Raw genomic sequence first — 17,873 nt, forward strand, 5'->3', positions numbered from 1 at the left:
GACAGGGCATGGAAACGGTTATGTAACAGTGGATAAAGTCAAGAGCATTGCTTTGTTACCTGGACATATAACTGGTTCCATGAGTTGATAGGAATTCCTTGTATAGTTGTACAGTTGGACAATGGATACATTGCATTGCGTCATTCAGAACAAGTGGCAGTGTCAATGGTTTCTGATGAGGATGATTTCATGGCATACATGTTGGGACATGTTTTATGGGTTTTCTGAAACTTCCCTTATCTGAATAGATTAATTCTAGATACAGTGCATGATGACACCAGTGATGCTGTGACACAAAGAAGTTGCCAACAGTGGCTCATTACTGTATTTTTTCCCCCTGTCTTTACCTTACTTGAGGCATTCAGTGTTTTTGTATAGAGCAGGGTTTTTCAACATTTCCTTGACCAGGGACCCCCTCCCAGGCAAACCGGTGACCCAGGGACCCCCCACCATACACTATACAAAAGTATGTGGACACCCCTTCAAATTAGTGGATTTGTCTATTTCAGCCACACCCGTTTTATTTTATTTTTATTTCACCATTATTTAACCAGGTAGGCAAGTTGAGAACAAGTTCTCATTTACAATTGCGACCTGGCCAAGATAAAGCAAAGCAGTTCGACACATACAACAACACAGAGTTACACATGGAGTAAAACAAACATACAGTCAATAATACAGTAGAAAAATAAGTCTATATACAATGTGAGCAAGTGAGGTGAGAAGGGAGGTGAAGGCAAAAAAAAGGACATGGTGGCGAAGTAAATAGAATATAGCAATTAAAACACTGGAATGGTTGATTTGCAGTGGAAGAATGTGCAAAGTAGAGATAGAAATAATGGGGTGCAAAGGAGCTAAATAAATAAATAAATACAGTAGGGAAAGAGGTAGTTGTTTGGGCTAAATTATAGATGGGCTATGTACAGGTGCAGTAATCTGTGAGCTGCTCTGACAGCTGGTGCTTAAAGCTAGTGAGGGAGATAAGTGTTTCTAGTTTGAGATTTTTGTAGTTCGTTCCAGTCATTGGCAGCAGAGAACTGTAAGGAGAGGCGGCCAAAGGAAGAATTGGTTTTGGGGGTGACCAGAGAGATATACCTGCTGGAGCGCGTGCTACAGGTGGACGCTGCTATGGTGACCAGCGAGCTGAGATGAGGGGGGACTTTACCTAGCAGGGTCTTGTAGATGACCTGGAGCCAGTGGGTTTGGCGAAGAGTATGAAGCGAGGGCCAGCCAACGAGAGCGTACAGGTTGCAGTGGTGGGTAGTATATGGGGCTTTGGTGACAAAACGGATGGCACTGTGATAGACTGCATCCAATTTGTTGAGTAGGGTATTGGAGGCTATTTTGTAAATGACATCACCGAAGTCGAGGATTGGTACGATGGCCAGTTTTACAAGGGTATGTTTGGCAGCATGAGTGAAGGATGCTTTGTTGCGGAATAGGAAGCCAATTCTAGATTTAACTTTGGATTGGAGATGTTTGATGTGAGTCTGGGAGGAGAGTTTACAGTCTAACCAGACACCTAGGTATTTGTAGTTGTTCACATATTCTAAGTCAGAGCCGTCCAGAGTAGTGATGTTGGACAGGCGGGCAGGTGCAGGCAGCGATCGGTTGAAGAGCATGCATTTAGTTTTACTTGTATTTAAGAGCAATTGGAGGCCACGGAAGGAGAGTTGTATGGCATTGAAGCTCGCCTGGAGGGTTGTTAACACAGTGTCCAAAGAAGGGCAAGAAGTATACAGAATGGTGTCGTCTGCGTAGAGGTGGATCAAGGACTCACCAGCAGCAAGAGCAACATCATTGATGTATACAGAGAAGAGAGTCGGTCCAAGAATTGAACCCTGTGGCACCCCCATAGAGACTGCCAGAGGCCCGGACAACAGACCCTCCGATTTGACACACTGAACTCTATCAGAGAAGTAGTTGGTGAACTAGGCGAGGCAATCATTTGAGAAACCAAGGCTGTCGAGTCTGCCGATGAGGATGTGGTGATTGACAGAGTCGAAAGCCTTGGCCAGGTCAATGAATACGGCTGCACAGTATTGTTTCTTATCGATGGCGGTTAAGATATCGTTTAGGACCTTGAGCGTGGCTGAGGTGCACCCATGACCAGCTCTGAAACCAGATTGCATAGCGGAGAAGGTATGGTGGGATTCGAAATGGTCGGTAATCTGTTTGTTGACTTGGCCTTCGAAGACCTTAGAAAGGCAGGGTAGGATAGATATAGGTCTGTAGCAGTTTGGGTCAAGAGTGTCCCCCCCCTTTGAAGAGGGGGATGACCGTAGCTGCTGTCCAATCTTTGGTAATCTCAAATGACACGAAAGAGAGGTTGACCAGGCTAGTAATAGGGGTGGCAACAATTTCAGCCGATAATTTTAGAAAGAAAGGGTCCAGATTATCTAGCCCGGCTGATTTGTAGGGGTCCGTTGCTGACAGGTGTTTAAAACCGAGCACACAGCTATGCAATCTCCATAGACAAACATTGGCAGTAGATTGGCCTTACTGAAGACCTCAGTTACTTTCAATGTGGCACCATCATAGAATGCCATCCTTTCCAACTAGTCAGTTCTTCAAATTTCTGCCCCGGTCAACTATAAGTGCTATTATTGTGAAGTGGAAACGTCTAGGAGCAACAACGGCTCATCCGCGAAATGGTAGGCCACACAAGCGCGTAGCACATAAAAATAATCTGTCCTTGGTTGCAACACACTACCGAGTTCCAAACTGCCTCTGAAAGCATCATCAGCACAAGAACTGTTCTTCGGAAAACTTCATGGTTTTCTTTGGCCGACCAGCCACACACAAGCCTAAGATCAACATGCGCAATGCAAAGCGTCAGCTGGAGTGGTGTAAAGCTCGCCGCCATTGGACTCTGGAGCATTGGAAACGCATTCTCTGGAGTGATGAATCACGCTTCACCATCTGGCAGTCTGATGGATGAATCTGCGTTTGGCGGATGCCAGGAGAACGCTACCTGCCCCAATGCATAGTGCCAACTGTAAAGTTTGGTGGAGGAGGAATAATGATCTGGGGCTGTTTTCATGGTTCGGGCTAAGTCCCTTTGTTCCTTAGTTCCAGTGAAGGGAAATCTTAATGCCACAGCATACAATGACATTCTAGACGATTCTGTGCTTCCAACTGTGTGGCAACAATTCGGTGAAGGCCCATTCCTGTTTCAGCATGACAATGTCTTCGTGCACAAAGCGAGGTCCATACAGGTTTGTCGATATCAGTGTGGAAGAACTTGACTGGCCTGCACAGAGCCCTGACCTCAACCCCATTGAACACCTTTGGGATTAATTGGAATGCTGACTGCGAGCCAGGCCTAATTGCCCAACATCAGTGCCCGACCTCACTAATGCACTTATGGCTGAATGGTATAAAGTCCCCACAGCAATGTTCCGACATCTAGTGGAAAGTCTTCCCAGAAGAGTGGAGGCTGTTATAGCAGCAAAGGGGGGACCAACTCCATATTAATGCCCATGATTTTGGAATGAGACGTTCGAGCATGTATCCATGTACTTTTGGTCATATAGTAGACGTTAGCAAAATACTTGCTGTCTTATCAGGTGAATGATAATAGCAAGGAGAAATAATCAATGAATAGATTTGGTAGATCGTTTTTCATTCTTTTGACCTCCCCACAATATAATTGGAAGAGGAAGTGTAAACTGTGCTATTAGCTAGAAAGGTAACTCCAAACACATTTTTGCTATGCGCAGCTTTTTAGCTGGTTAAACAAAGGTGAGCCATGTGTCGGCAAAAATTCATGTTCAAGTCAAGAAAGCTTACCAGCAGCCAGCGGCACTTGCCGTATTCGTAGCCTATTCGCGGATGCTTTTTCAAAGCCTATGTCAGATACCCCAGTGCTTGTAATTTGCTCAATATTAGAAGTTGAGAAATAAAGTTGATCATTAGAAAGAAAATATTTTTCTACTGTAGGTATGTCATTACAAATCATTTTATTCTGTTGATTGCGCTCTTCATAAATACATTGAAATAAAAAAATATATAAATTGCAGACCCCTTGCAATACCCCCAGTTAAATAGCCCTGGTATAAAGCTCTTCGCACTTTTATTTGTTCGTAGGTTTTGCTTGTCATAAGGAAAACATTGTTTCGCCACGTGCCCCTGTGCTGACCTTCCAGTGCAGGTGTGTCTGTTCTGGTTCATGATTGGACAGTGAATGGAACAGAGTGTATTTCACATTCCACACATTCTTCACACAGTTTCCGTTTGCATCACGCCTTACCATTGATATGCCTTCACTTCACAAAATATACACTCGTTCCCACACCACCATGTTGCCTGTGTAACAAGCTTTCTATGTACCAACTGTGTTTTTCCCCCTTGTTGTGACATCTGTGGACGACCAACACTGAGGTTGCAAGTTTTTGTATTAGGAAATTCATTTCTATGAAGGCTGCCCCTATAATCCTTTCTAAAATTACCCTAAAGCTGCTGTTCTGTAGTAGATCCTCAACTCCACTTGAAATCTCTGTTTTCAATGGATTTTTCATCACCCAAATCATTCATATTTTTCTTTCTTTCAGCATCATCCAAACAATATCATGAATGAACATGATACATGCCTATCTATAAATTGTTACAGTGGCATTCTGTCAAATGATGTATCAATTCCTTCTTCGCTGACTGGCTGTCAGTGTTTTCCAATCCAGCCTTTATCTAGCACAGTATGTCAAGGTCACTACTCAGGGCTGTATACAGGAGCTAGTGATGAGACAAGCAGTTGTCAGGCAGTCTGGTGGGGCCCGTCCTGCAGACAACATGGTCCAGTTCCAAATGGCACCCTATTTATTCCCTAAATAGTGCACTACTTTTGACCAGGGCCCATCAAAAGTAACGCACTATATAGGGAATATGTTACCATTTGAGACACCTCCTGCTGCATCTGTTCCAGAAAATCCAGTTAAACAATTGATCCGGTGCAGGCCTTCCTGAAATCGATATCGTGTTAAAAGATAAGCGCAGGGTTAAAATGCATTGCCTGCCACGTGGTGAAATTAGGCCGTCGCTGTAATTAGAAGTGATGCTTGCTGGTTCCTACCAGAACCCCCTTTATACCAGGTAGCTGCTAGCCTAATCATCTGGGCTCGTATTCATAAAGCATCTCAGAGTAGGAGTGGGGATCTAGGATCAGGTCCATTCATTAGCCTATAATCTAAAAGGCAAAAGTGAGTTTAGATCCTCCTTGTTAGCATGCACAATAGCTGATATAGTAGGCTATATGTATGCTGTTTCTCCAAGGCGCTCCATTATTTCCAAAAATAAGGGGTTAAGATATCACAATGTAGCATGCATGCTATTGAACATCATATGTTTTCAATAGATCACAATTAATTTGATGCAACTTGATGCAAACATCCTTGTTTGTGGGCTCCATTGGCCACTCACCACTTCATTGTGCTTGCGATATCTGATATGAAGTGTGGATGGTGATCATCAATAATTCATATTTAGAAGTACTTGGGGGTGTTATTTAACTTAGCCCAGCCCTAAGTTCTTGATTAACTCACAACGCCCACACCATTGGTGCTACTGCAGGATAATGACGATAGAAATCATATTCCCTGAGGATAATTCTGCAGTTTAAGTAACATTCAGTGTTGTCACATGCTGCACAATGGTCAACAATGTAGCAAAATTATGCAGACGAATATGCACTAAACCTCTGAGGTAGAGGACAAGGCACTGCTGCACTGTTCAAATACTATTACCGGGGATTGCTGATCCACAAATCTGTATTGTGTTCATTGTTGTTTTACCTAGGTGTCTCTCCCAACCACTGCATATTTCTTACCACTGAGTTTTTGGACTAATGAGGGATCGTTCAAAGAACAGCTTTTTAGCAAGTGTCTGGAGTTTTATCTGTGTGGATTGCTGCATAGTAACTTTGTAAATGAACACGAACTCAGTCTTTGTCATTTTTTTGTGTATAAGGAGAAATCTGGCTGGATCTTGCAGTTAGCCCTAAATAGTGGATATTTCTTATTTTCTGATTCACTGTAGCTTGTGGCAAATCTTCCAATTTTGGAAATTGCCATTTCCGACTGACGATAAGGATTGTCTTGTACAGGGGGCTAATATTTTTTTTGTTCCCCTCCCCCACCCTTGTCCCTCACACACAAAGATGAGAAAGCCCCCAGGGTTGTGTCCTACATCAGTCTACTAAGGCAGCAAGTGTTTTTGTAATTAGCCTTAAAGCGTGGCTCTAGATTTGTCCTGTATGTCCTGTGGTTCCAGCAGTGAGGCTGCATTTCAGCTGCAGTAGCAGTCCAGCAGATGCTTCAGTACACAGAGAGAGGGAGGGAGGGAGGGGGGAGGGAGGGAGCGCAACTGAAGAGGGAAGTACTGTTCTGTTCTGTTGAGAGGAACGGTGGAGTGCAGTTACAGCAATTGATTGAATAAATGCGGTAAAATCTCTTCCGCTGCTGGCATGCCAAAAAGGAGTCTGATGAAGTGAAGGTTAGAATTGCTGCCAAGAGGAGAGAGTGAGTGTGATAGGGAAAGGAAGAAGACGAGGGAGGTAGATAGCAGAGGGAGACTCCAAGAGAGAAGGGGAGCGAGAGGGGGACCAGGAGAAGCATGGAGCGCTATTTCAGGGAGAAATAGGTGGGATGCCAGACTGCAGGAACAAAACTAGTTCATTAAGAAAACGGAGATCCTGGGATGATCTTGAAAGAAAACTGAGATCATTGGGATGGCTTCATAGTACTGTAGAAGATGAACAGTTAAAAGGGAAATGACTTCACCTCGTTTGCTGATGGTGATGTTCTGTGTTTAGCCAATCGGATGCAGGCTAACCCTGTTCATCTCCTCCTCAGATGATGGGGAACAGCTGTGACCGAGGTACTGACTCACTCCCGTCTTTTTTCTATAGACTCTATTGTTTGAAATTAAGTTGATTATTCATGCTTAATTCCCATATGCGCAGAGCATCATTGTTAAAAAGCTGTTATGTTCGGTTCTGAAGTTTGTCTGTTTATTTTCATTTAGGGTCTGTACTGTATACATGCAATGCTCCATATGATGGGTTTGCTACTATCTTTCATGAACACTGAACTGAAGATGTGCGTAACTTTGATCATCTTTACTTTGTGCTGTTTGTCAATGTCCATAGTTTTATTAAGTAGTAAGGATGTAGTAGTAAGCATTAAGTTTGATAGGTGTCTCTCTTCCCCAGCCAGAGAGCTCAGTCTCCTCTGAATCAGAGTAAGTGGAGTTGAGAGTCTGAAATCCCGCTCACAGGGCGGTGCACAAGGCGCTCAATGTCCTTTCCTACCGTTAAAACATGCTCCTTGCTCAAAGGAAAAAAACCTCTCAATTCATCCTTTTGTTTAAAATCACAATTTCACCGACACCCATCGATTTGAGACTACATGGACCTACCATTTTGATTTGAGACTACATGGACCTACCATTTGATTTGAGACTACATGGACCTACCATTTTGATTTGAGACTACATGGACCTACCATTTGATTTGAGACTACATGGACCTACCATTTGATTTGAGACTACATGGACCTACCATTTGATTTGAGACTACATGGACCTACCATTTTGATTTGAAGTATTGAAACAAACCATTTGATTTTAATTTAAATTATTTTAATAAACATGAAAATGTGACTGTAAGAAGCGGTCATCATTTAAATAGGCTACATATTAATCTGTATATAAACACTAAATAGGTCAGAAGCCAAAACGGGTAGTCTAAGAAGGAACAAATATTTTATTATTTAGGCTATATCATTAGCCTATTATTTCAAGGCTTTAGTCTACAAAATAAATTAATTGTGAAGCATTTGCAAGTGTGACACAATAGGCTGTCAGGAACATTAAGCGCTCAACATTTAAACAACATTTTGTCTTATTCAATTCACTCACTCCTCTAGAATGTAGAGAAAAACAGGGCAATTCAAGAGGGTGCTATGAAATTAATGTCAATTACATTAACTCTAAACATGCTAAATTCTCAGAGAAAACCATCTAACTTTTTAACAGTATACTGTATGTTTGAAACATTTAGAATATTTATTTATTTATTTTTCTATTGAATGGACATATTTGTATAAACCTTGAATTAATTAATCATTTTATGGGTGAACACCCTACTTATTAGGCTCAGTGCCTTTTTGAATGAACTTTTAGAAGTTTGGCCAGAGTCTCTGGATTCAGGCTCATGCGATGGTGCCAGCAGTGGAGAATACACTCTGCAGAACCACTGGGGATGCTAAACACCCTTCGGGCCACTCTTGCCAGGTGGGGGAAGGGATACGGAGTTGTCTTTCCACATCCTCGTCTGCATTGCTTCTCACGGCCGTTAGGTACTCCTCTACCTCTTCTTTCTTGTCTATAGAGGGCCGCTGCTGCTGAATGAAGTAGAAGCTGAACATGCAAGGTCTTTTGGGCACTTTGTTTTGCTAAGGGGCAGGGATAGGTACTGCTGGTGCTACTGGTATGGCAGATGCACCTGCCAGAGGAGCGTTGATAGCCTCGGTTTCCTTCACAAAGAGGTCTGATCTCTCCAAGAGATTACACACCAGTTCATCCCTTATCACCCACTAACTTTTAAACCTGGGGTCCAGGACAGCGGCTAGACAAGATGTTTATCATTCTAGTACCGCCTGTACCGAGTAGAAACGGTATCTGATGGGGTTTCTACAAAAGCAGCAATGTCTATGGACAGACACAGTAGTCAACAGTTTATTTATTCCAGACACGGCAGGGAGAATCATGCCCAGGGTCGCCAACTCTTTCTGAGGTCAGATAGTGGTGTCAGAACCTCGGCCAGGACCTGTAGGCGACGCACTTCGTTTAAGGTGAGTTTTGCATCATCGAAGGTAGACTTCAGTTTGTTTTGCCACAAGGGGTGTCTTTCGAACATCTTTAACACAGATTCAATCATGCGTAATTGGCTGTTCCATCTTGTCATGCAGACTGATGTGGGACGCACCCCCAATCTGTCCCTTTCCTCTGTGTTCAATGTACACTTCCTAATGCTTTTCACAAGTTTCCCCACTTTCTGGATCTGTCCACTAACCCCATCATATATGTTAAAGGAATCCTTCATTGCGAGCTGAAGCATGTGAATTGGGCACTGTAAATGGAGACTTGACTTTGAAGTAGTGGTTTACCATCATGTCCACGTTGTTGGCTATATGGTCAGTTTGGAACTGAGAGCCCAGGTGGCGCGCCCTCTTCCGTGTCGGATGCCTCATCTTCCTCCTGTCCATCATCATTGATCTCCTCAAAACCAGGTAAGTTGAAGGCCTTGACCATGTTGCTTACGCTGTCAGTCACCGCTTGCTGGATGTTCACCTGTCGCTGCACGTTCCAGTTCCTCAGGATACTTTCATATTTCTGGTAAATGGCCTTTGATGTGTGGTGTCCTTGAGCTGTGAGCACATACAACAACACCGTGTGGCATTTATATTTTCCTTCAATGAAACTGCCGACAATCCCCAGTAAACTGTCCCCTTCTGCTAATCCAAATGTCCGTTGACAGAACGAAACCATCACCTAGTTGCAATAGGTCTCTCAGCTTGGCTTCCATTTATTTGAGGGCATGAGACATGAGGGTGTCTCGGACCGTACTATAAGCAAGGCAGTGTGTAGCCTGGTTGTGATGCACTTGAAAGTACCACATCCCTTCCCGTTCTCCCTTTTTGTTACGGGCCCATAGTCCAAGTGAACAATTTCAAAGAAAACCTCATTGAATTACCTCTTTTTCTCCTGCGACACTGCTGGGACTTTACGGGCAGAAAAGTAATCTTGGAATGTGTCTTTCTCCTGCAAAGTGTGTTGCTGTTGCGTCTCATTTTCTATAAATACAAATGAAAGCTTAATTAGCCTAATGATAGCCTACCTTAAATTGGCACCACAATAAACCTAGACGCACAAAGTAACGGATATACGCCTAATTAGACATGTAGCCTACATTTTTATATACTCCTCAATCGGCGTGATAATACATTTCAATTACTTTAATTGTCATGTGAATTCATTTTTATTGTCATATGGAAAACATGAATTAGGGCTGGGCGACATGGCCTAAAAATCTGCTTTTAAAAAATATTTTAATGTATCAGAATTTCACTGTATATCAATTATTTGTTTTACAAATCTCAAAATAAACGTTTTACAATTTAAATGTCAAATACACTGCATTTCAAACAGTCAGTAATAATGTAATGAATTCAGGGTGTGTGAAATTAGGCTAAATATAAGCCTCACTCATAATGTTATTATTTTTTGCAATAATCACTGACCTGGCTTTCAAGTCCGTCTATGAAAATGCAATTTTTGTTAAATGTTACCAGAACCATGCATAATGCACATTCACTAATAATGACATACTTTTTGTAGCAGGCATTATAGAAAATTAACACAGGTCTCATAAACAATTCCTCAAGCACAAGCCCACATCCTAGTGAGTAGCCAGCCAGCAAATCTTTATATTTCAAGTTTAGCCAACTTGGATCTATTTGCTAGCTAACAAGGCAGAACAGTTGAATTGTTATGAACACTCCCTTCTGTCCGTCTCCAACTCTATGAACAGCATGCTAGCCTGTCCACTTTGTTCAGATGTTGAAATCAAGTGGCCTACCTTATTTCTCAAAATAAGAACGATTTGCTAATTCTTTATATAATTGTGTTTTTATGCCTATTGTACATTTATAAACAGACTAGACAGCTAGTATAGGTCTTTGACTTAAATGCTGCTAGCGGTACATATTACTTCAATGCCACGCGCAACGAGCTGAGCATTCATTTTCCAGAATCAATGTTCATTGATACTCCTGTTTTAGTAGTGTCTTCTCTGCACACAATTTGAGGAGTTGAGACAAAAAAAAGGTATCGTTAGAAAGGTTAACTTCAACTCTTTTACAGTAAAATAATGTTTCAATTTCCTTATGACCGATTCTGTTGGACCAAACCTCAAATGTAGTTGAAAACATGTAAACAAGCAGACATAAACTCTCATAAGAAAAAAGATTATTGCATTTGGAATATGCAAAAACATTCATTCAAATGAATTTGATATATAGCCTAGCCGTAACATGAATTATGATAGCCTTTTCAATTATTCCAATATTAATGATAAACAAGGCTAGATCATGAAACAAAACATGTATTTTTTCTATAGGTAGGCCTAAAGGTTTTTAGGCAAAATAACTCTACCAAAATGGAAAGCTCATTGAAAGAGGTAATATGTCAGACCTATTGGCCCAAAATCAATGATAGCCTATTGTATAGATAATAAAACGAAAATGAACTAAACTTTTAAGAGGCTGGATTTTTTTGTTTATAAATACTTTTCTACAGTGACACACTTAGCTAGCTACCAACCTCGTTCCTTTCTGTTGGCATGTGTACATAGTACATTTGCATGGGTGTTTTATCAGTTTATTTATGAAAATATTTAGCTAACTCCTTGACTGTAGCTAAAGCAAAGGGCTATAGCAGCACACAAGTACAGTACCAGTCAAAAGTTTGGACACCTACTCATATTTTTACTATTTTCTATATTGTAGAATCATAGTGAAGACATCAAAACTATGAAATGACACACATGGAATCATGTAGTAACCAAAAAAGTGGCATTCTCTCAGCCAGCTTCATGATGTAGTCACCTGGAATGGATTTCAATTAACAGGTGTGGCTTGTTAAAAGTTAATTTCTGGAATTTCTTTCCTTCTTAATGTGTTTGAGCCAATCAGTTGTGTTGTGGCAAGGTAGGGGTGATATACAGAAGATAGACCTATTTGGTAAAAGACCAAGTCCATATTATGGCAAGATCCGCTCAAATAAGCAAAGAGAAACGACAGTCCATCATTACTCATGAAGGTCAGTCAATCCTAAAAATGTCAAGAACTTTGAAAGTTTCTTCAAGTGCAGTCGCAAAAACCATCAAGCGCTATGATGAAACTGGCTCTCATGAGGACCGCCACAGGAAAGGAAGACCCAGAGTTACCTCTGCTGCAGGGGAATGATTCATTAAAGTTACCAGCCTCAGAAATTGCAGCCCAAATAAATGTTTCACAGAGTTCAAGTAACAGACACATCTCAACATCAACTGTTCAGAGGAGACTTTGTGAATCAGGTCTTCATGGTCAAATTGCTGCAAAGAAACCACTAGTAAAGGACGCCAATAAGAAGAAAAGACTTGCTTGGGCAAAGAAACACGAGCAATGTACATTAGACCTGTGGAAATCTGTCCTTTGGTCTAATGAGTCCAAATGTTTGATTTTTGGTTCCAACCGCAATGTCTTTATTAGATGCAGAGTATGTGAATGGAGTATCTCCTCATGTGTGGTTCCTACAGTGAAGCATGGAGGAGGAGGAGGAGGTGTGATGGTGCTTTGCTGGTGACACTGTCAGTGATTTATTTAGAATTCAAGGTACACTTAACCAGCATGGCTACCACAGCATTTTGTAGCGATACGCCATCCCATCGTGTTTGCGCTTAGTCCCACTATAATTTGTTTTTCAAGAGGACAATGACCCAAAACACACCTCCCAGGCTGTGTAAGGGCAATTTGACCAATAATAACAGTGATGGAGTGCTGCATCAGATGACCTGGCCTCCACAATCACCCGACCTCAACCCAATTGAGATGGTTTGGGATGAGTTGGAACGCAGAGTAAAGGAAAAGCAGCCAACAAGTGCTCAGCATATGTGGGAACTCCTTCAAGACTGTTGGAAAAGCATTCCATGTGAAGCTGGACGAGAGAATGCCAAGAGTGTGCAAAGCTGTCATCAAGGCAAAGGGTGGCTACTTTGAAGAATCTCAAAGATGATAAAATATATTTATTTACTTAACACTGTTTTGGTTACTACATGATTCCATATGTGTTATTTCATAGTTTTGATGTCTTCACTATTATTGTACAATGTAGAAAATAAAGAAAATCCCTTGAATGAGTAGGTGTGTCCAAACTTTTGACTAGTACTGTAGCTTACAAATAAATGCATGCTATGCATGCTAGGCTCTGAATTATGATGCATGCAATGTTTATAAGACCAACCGAGCTACTGCCAGGGGTGCCAAGAGGACAGTATCTGAGGAAGAACTTGATATAGCACTTTGCAAAGTAGCCTTTTTAATAGCTGACTGCTGCAAGCAGTGTCTCACAACCTGTCTGAAATGCGGGTGTTGCTCTAGCCTAGACGTTCTCAGTTCATTATCTTGTCCGGTAAAAGTAGTTTTCTTTACAAGGCATTAAATGGTTCTGGCTTCTTCTTTCACAGCACAGGCTGCATTCATGTCGCACAGGGCTTATCCTCAAGGGGCTAAATTTAGCTTCCAATCAATAGCTCCCTGGATATCGGCCAGCGATCTCAATGTGACGGAGAGTTTGGGACATCTGTATTTGGAAGACGTGGCTTTCTTTGCTCTGTGAAGCATTGGTAAGGCAGACGGTAGTCTGGTATACAGCTGCAGCAGCAGCAGAACTGTCTGTGGAAGTCTAGGAATGTGTTCTAAATGGCCCTGTATTCCCTATATATTGCATTGCTTTTGACCAGGACATTGGTCAAAAGTAGTGCACTATATAAGTTGGGTAGGAAACTACACTTTACAAAAATATAGATTAGGACCTAATGAATTTATTTCAATTGACTGATTTCCTCATATGAATTGTAACACAGTATTAATCAATGAATTTGTTGCGTTTATATTTTTGTTCAAATATAGATTCAGCCATGGGTCTAATTTTTGGCGAAACGGATGGTCGGGGGGCCGGAACATAATTATAAATTGGACACTGCAAATTGACCACAACTAAGCGCAAAAAGAGATTTGTATTTGAAAATATAAATTTCATACATTGATTACACATACAGTGTCTATATAGAGTCTACACCTCCCTTGAACTGTTACAAAGTGGGATTGAAATAGATTTTATTTGTCATTTTTTCATTGATCTAGACAAAATACTCCATAATGTCAGTGAAAATAAAACTCGAGAAATGTTTACAAATTTAATAACTAAAATAGTCATTGAATAAGTAGTCACCCCCTTTGTTAGGCAAGCCTAAATTAGTTCTGAAGTAAAATGTGTCTTAACAAATCACTTAATATATTTGGACTAAATAATAGGGGTTGACATGATTTTTGAATGACTATTCCTTCCTTTGTCCCCCATACATACAGTACATCTGTAAGGTCCCTCAGTCAAGTATTGAATTCCAAGCACAGATTCAATTACAAAGACCAGGGAGCTTTTCAAAAGTTTATAAAGAAAGGCAGTTGTAGGTAGATGGGTAACAGTAGCAAATCAGGCATTGAATATATCTTTAAGCATGGTCAAGCTAATAATTATGCTGTGGATGATGTATTAAACCACCCAGACACATTGAAGATTCTGAACTGAGCTGCAGGACAGGAAGGAAACTGCTTAGGGATGTCACCATGAGGCCATTTGTAAGGGCTGTTGTCCTCCTCTTCCTCAGATGAGGAGAGGAGAGAAGGATCAGTGGACCAATACGCAGCATTAGGGAAATATGCCATCTCTTTATTTGACACGACGGCACACGAAAACAAAACACTTACAAAATTACAAAACAAGAAAACGACGTAGACGAAAACCTGAACATGAACTTACATAACTAAAACGTAAAACTCACGGACAGGAACAGACTACATCAAAACGAACGAACAACCAAACAGTCCCGTATGGTACATACATCGACGACACCAAAATTACAAAACAAGAAAACGACGTAGACGAAAACCTGAACATGAACTTACATAACTAAAACGTAAAACTCACGGACAGGAACAGACTACATCAAAACGAACGAACAACCAAACAGTCCCGTATGGTACATACATCGACGACACAGGAGACAATCACCCACAAACAAACAGTGAGAACACCCTACCTAAATATGACTCTTAATTAGAGGAGAACGCAAAACACCTGCCTCTAATTAAGAGCCATACCAGGCAACCACAACCAACATAGAAACAGATAACATAGACTGCCCACCCAAAACACATGCCCTGACCTAAACACATACAAAAACAACATAAAACAGGTCAGGACCGTTACACCATTGGTGATGGTAAAACAGCTATAGAGTTCAATGGCTGTGATGGGAGAAAACTGAGTAAGGATCAACAACATTGTAGTGACTCCTCAATAATGACCAAAATGACAGAGTGAAAAGAATACAAATATACAGAACTAAAATATTCAGAAACATGCATATGTATACAACAAGGCACTAAAGTAATACTGCAAAAAAACACTGCAAAGGAATACACTTTTTGGACTAAGTGCAAAGTGTTATGTTTGGGGCACACGCATCACTGAGTAACTGCCTCTTTATTTTCAAGTATGGTGGTGGCTGCATCATGGTATTGGTATGCTTGACATCGGCAAAGACTGGGGAGTTTTTCAGGATAAAAAGAAACAGGATTGAGCTAAGCACAAGCAAAATCCTACAGGAAAACCTGCTTTACACCAGACACTGGGAGAGGAATTCACCTTTCAGAAGGACAATAACCTACAACACAAAGTACAATCTACACTGGAGTTGCTTACCAAGAAGATGGTGATTGTTCCTGAGTGAACAAGTTACAGGTTTGACTTAAATCTGCTTGAAAATCTATGGCAAGACTTGAAAATTGCTGTCTAGCCATGATCCCCAACACCTTGACAGAGCTTTAAGAATTTTGAAAAGAATGGGCAAATATTGCACAATACAGGTGTGCAAAGCTCTTAGAGACTTACCCAAAAAGACAACAGCTGTAATCGCTGCCAAAGGTGTTTCTAACATTTATTGACTCAGGGGGTTGAATACTCATCTAATCAAGGTATATTGTGTAGATCATTGACCAAAAATGACAAGTATATAGTGCATTCGGAAAGTATTCAGACCCCTTGACTTTGCCCCAAAAATGTACTTTACAACCTTATTCTAAAATGGATGAAATTGTTTGGATTACATCGTTTTCCCCCCCTCATCAATCTACACACAATACCCCATAACGGCAAAGCAAAAACAGGTTTTAGAAAATGTTGCCAAAATAATAAATAAAATATCACATTTACATAAGTATTCAGACCCTTTACTCAGTACTTTGTTGAAGCACCTTTGGCAGCGATTACAGCCTTGTGTCTTCTTGGGTATGACACTACAAGCTTGGCACACCTGTATTTGGGGAGTTTCTCCAATTCTACTCTGTAAATCATCTCATGCTCTGTCCGGTTGGATGGGGAGCGTTGCTGCGCAGCTGTTTTCAGGTCTCTCCAGAGATGTTCGATCGGGTTCAAGTTCGGGCTCTGGCTGGGCCACTCATGGACATTCAGAGACTTGTCCTGAAGCTACTCCTGCGTTGTCTTGGCTGTGTGCTTAGGGTCGTTGTCTTGTTGGAAGGTGAACCTTCGCCCCAGTCTTAGGTCCTGAATTCCTGGTGACTTTTGTATTTTTTAGCCCATAGGCAGCCTGTTTCTGACTCCTGATATACAGTGGGGAGAACAAGTATTTGATACACTGCCGATTTTGCAGGTTTTCCTACTTACAAAGCATGTAGAGGTCTGTCATTTTTATCATAGGTACACTTCAACTGTGAGAGACGGAATCTAAAACAAAAATCCAGAAAATCACATTGTATGATTTTTAAGTAATTAATTTGCATTTTATTGCATGACATAAGTATTTGATCACCTACCAACCAGTAAGAATTCCGGCTCTCACAGACCTGTTAGTTTTTCTTTAAGAAGCCCTCCTGTTCTCCACTCATTACCTGTATTAACTGCACCTGTTTGAACTCGTTACCTGTATAAAAGACACCTGTCCACACACTCAATCAAACAGACTCCAACCTCTCCACAATGGCCAAGACCAGAGAGCTGTGTAAGGACATCAGGGATAAATTGTAGACCTGTACAAGGCTGGGATGGGCTACAGGACAATAGGCAAGCAGCTTGGTGAGAAGGCAACAACTGTTGGCACAATTATTAGAAAATGGAAGAAGTTCAAGATGACGGTCAATCACCCTCGGTCTGGGGCTCCATGCAAGATCTCACCTCGTGGGGCATCAATGATCATGAGGAATGTGAGGGATCAGCCCAGAACTACACGGCAGGACCTGGTCAATGACCTGAAGAGAGCTGGGACCACAGTCTCAAAGAAAACCATTAGTAACACACTACGCCGTCATGGATTAAAATCCTGCAGCGCACGCAAGGTCCCCCTGCTCAAGCCAGCGCATGTCCAGGCCCGTCTGAAGTTTGCCAATGACCATCTGGATGATCCAGAGGAGGAATGGGAGAAGGTCATGTGGTCTGATGAGACAAAAATAGAGCTTTTTGGTCTAAACTCCACTCGCCGTGTTTGGAGGAAGAAGAAGGATGAGTACAACCCCAAGAACACCATCCCAACCGTGAAGCATGGAGGTGGAAACATCATTCTTTGGGGATGCTTTTCTGCAAAGGGGACAGGACAACTGCACCGTATTGAGGAGAGGATGGATGGGGCCATGTATCGCGAGATCTTGACCAACAACCTCCTTCCCTCAGTAAGAGCATTGAAGATGGGTCGTGGCTGGGTCTTCCAGCATGACAACGAACCCGAAACACACAGCCAGGGCAACTAAGGAGTGGCTCCGTAAGAAGCATCTCAAGGTCCTGGAGTGGCCTAGCCAGTCTCCAGACCTGAACCCAATAGAAAATCTTTGGAGGGAGCCGAAAGTCCGTATTGCCCAGCGACAGCCCCGAAACCTGAAGGATCTGGAGAAGGTCTGTATGGAGGAGTGGGCCAAAATCCCTGCTGCAGTGTGTGCAAACCTGGTCAAGAACTACAGGAAACGTATGATCTCTGTAATTGCAAACTA

General features: G+C 41.8%; 1 protein-coding gene across 7 annotated transcripts in view; it reads left to right on the forward strand.

The window, feature by feature from the left end:
- Positions 1-17,873, forward strand: part of rasal2 (RAS protein activator like 2) — a 105,603-nt gene that overhangs the window by 50,272 nt on the left and 37,458 nt on the right. Inside the window, exon 1 of one of the 7 annotated variants that reach the window (XM_071361973.1) lies at positions 6,387-6,870. The exons of the other annotated variants lie outside the window; for them this stretch is intronic. Within the exon in view, the coding sequence (XP_071218074.1) occupies positions 6,846-6,870 (25 nt within the window). The 5' untranslated portion in view covers positions 6,387-6,845. Of the gene's footprint in view, positions 1-6,386; positions 6,871-17,873 lie in introns of those variants that run through there. 7 annotated transcript variants of the gene reach the window in all.

Source organism: Salvelinus alpinus, chromosome 23 (assembly GCF_045679555.1).
Source record: "Salvelinus alpinus chromosome 23, SLU_Salpinus.1, whole genome shotgun sequence".
Classification (NCBI taxonomy): domain Eukaryota; kingdom Metazoa; phylum Chordata; class Actinopteri; order Salmoniformes; family Salmonidae; genus Salvelinus; species Salvelinus alpinus.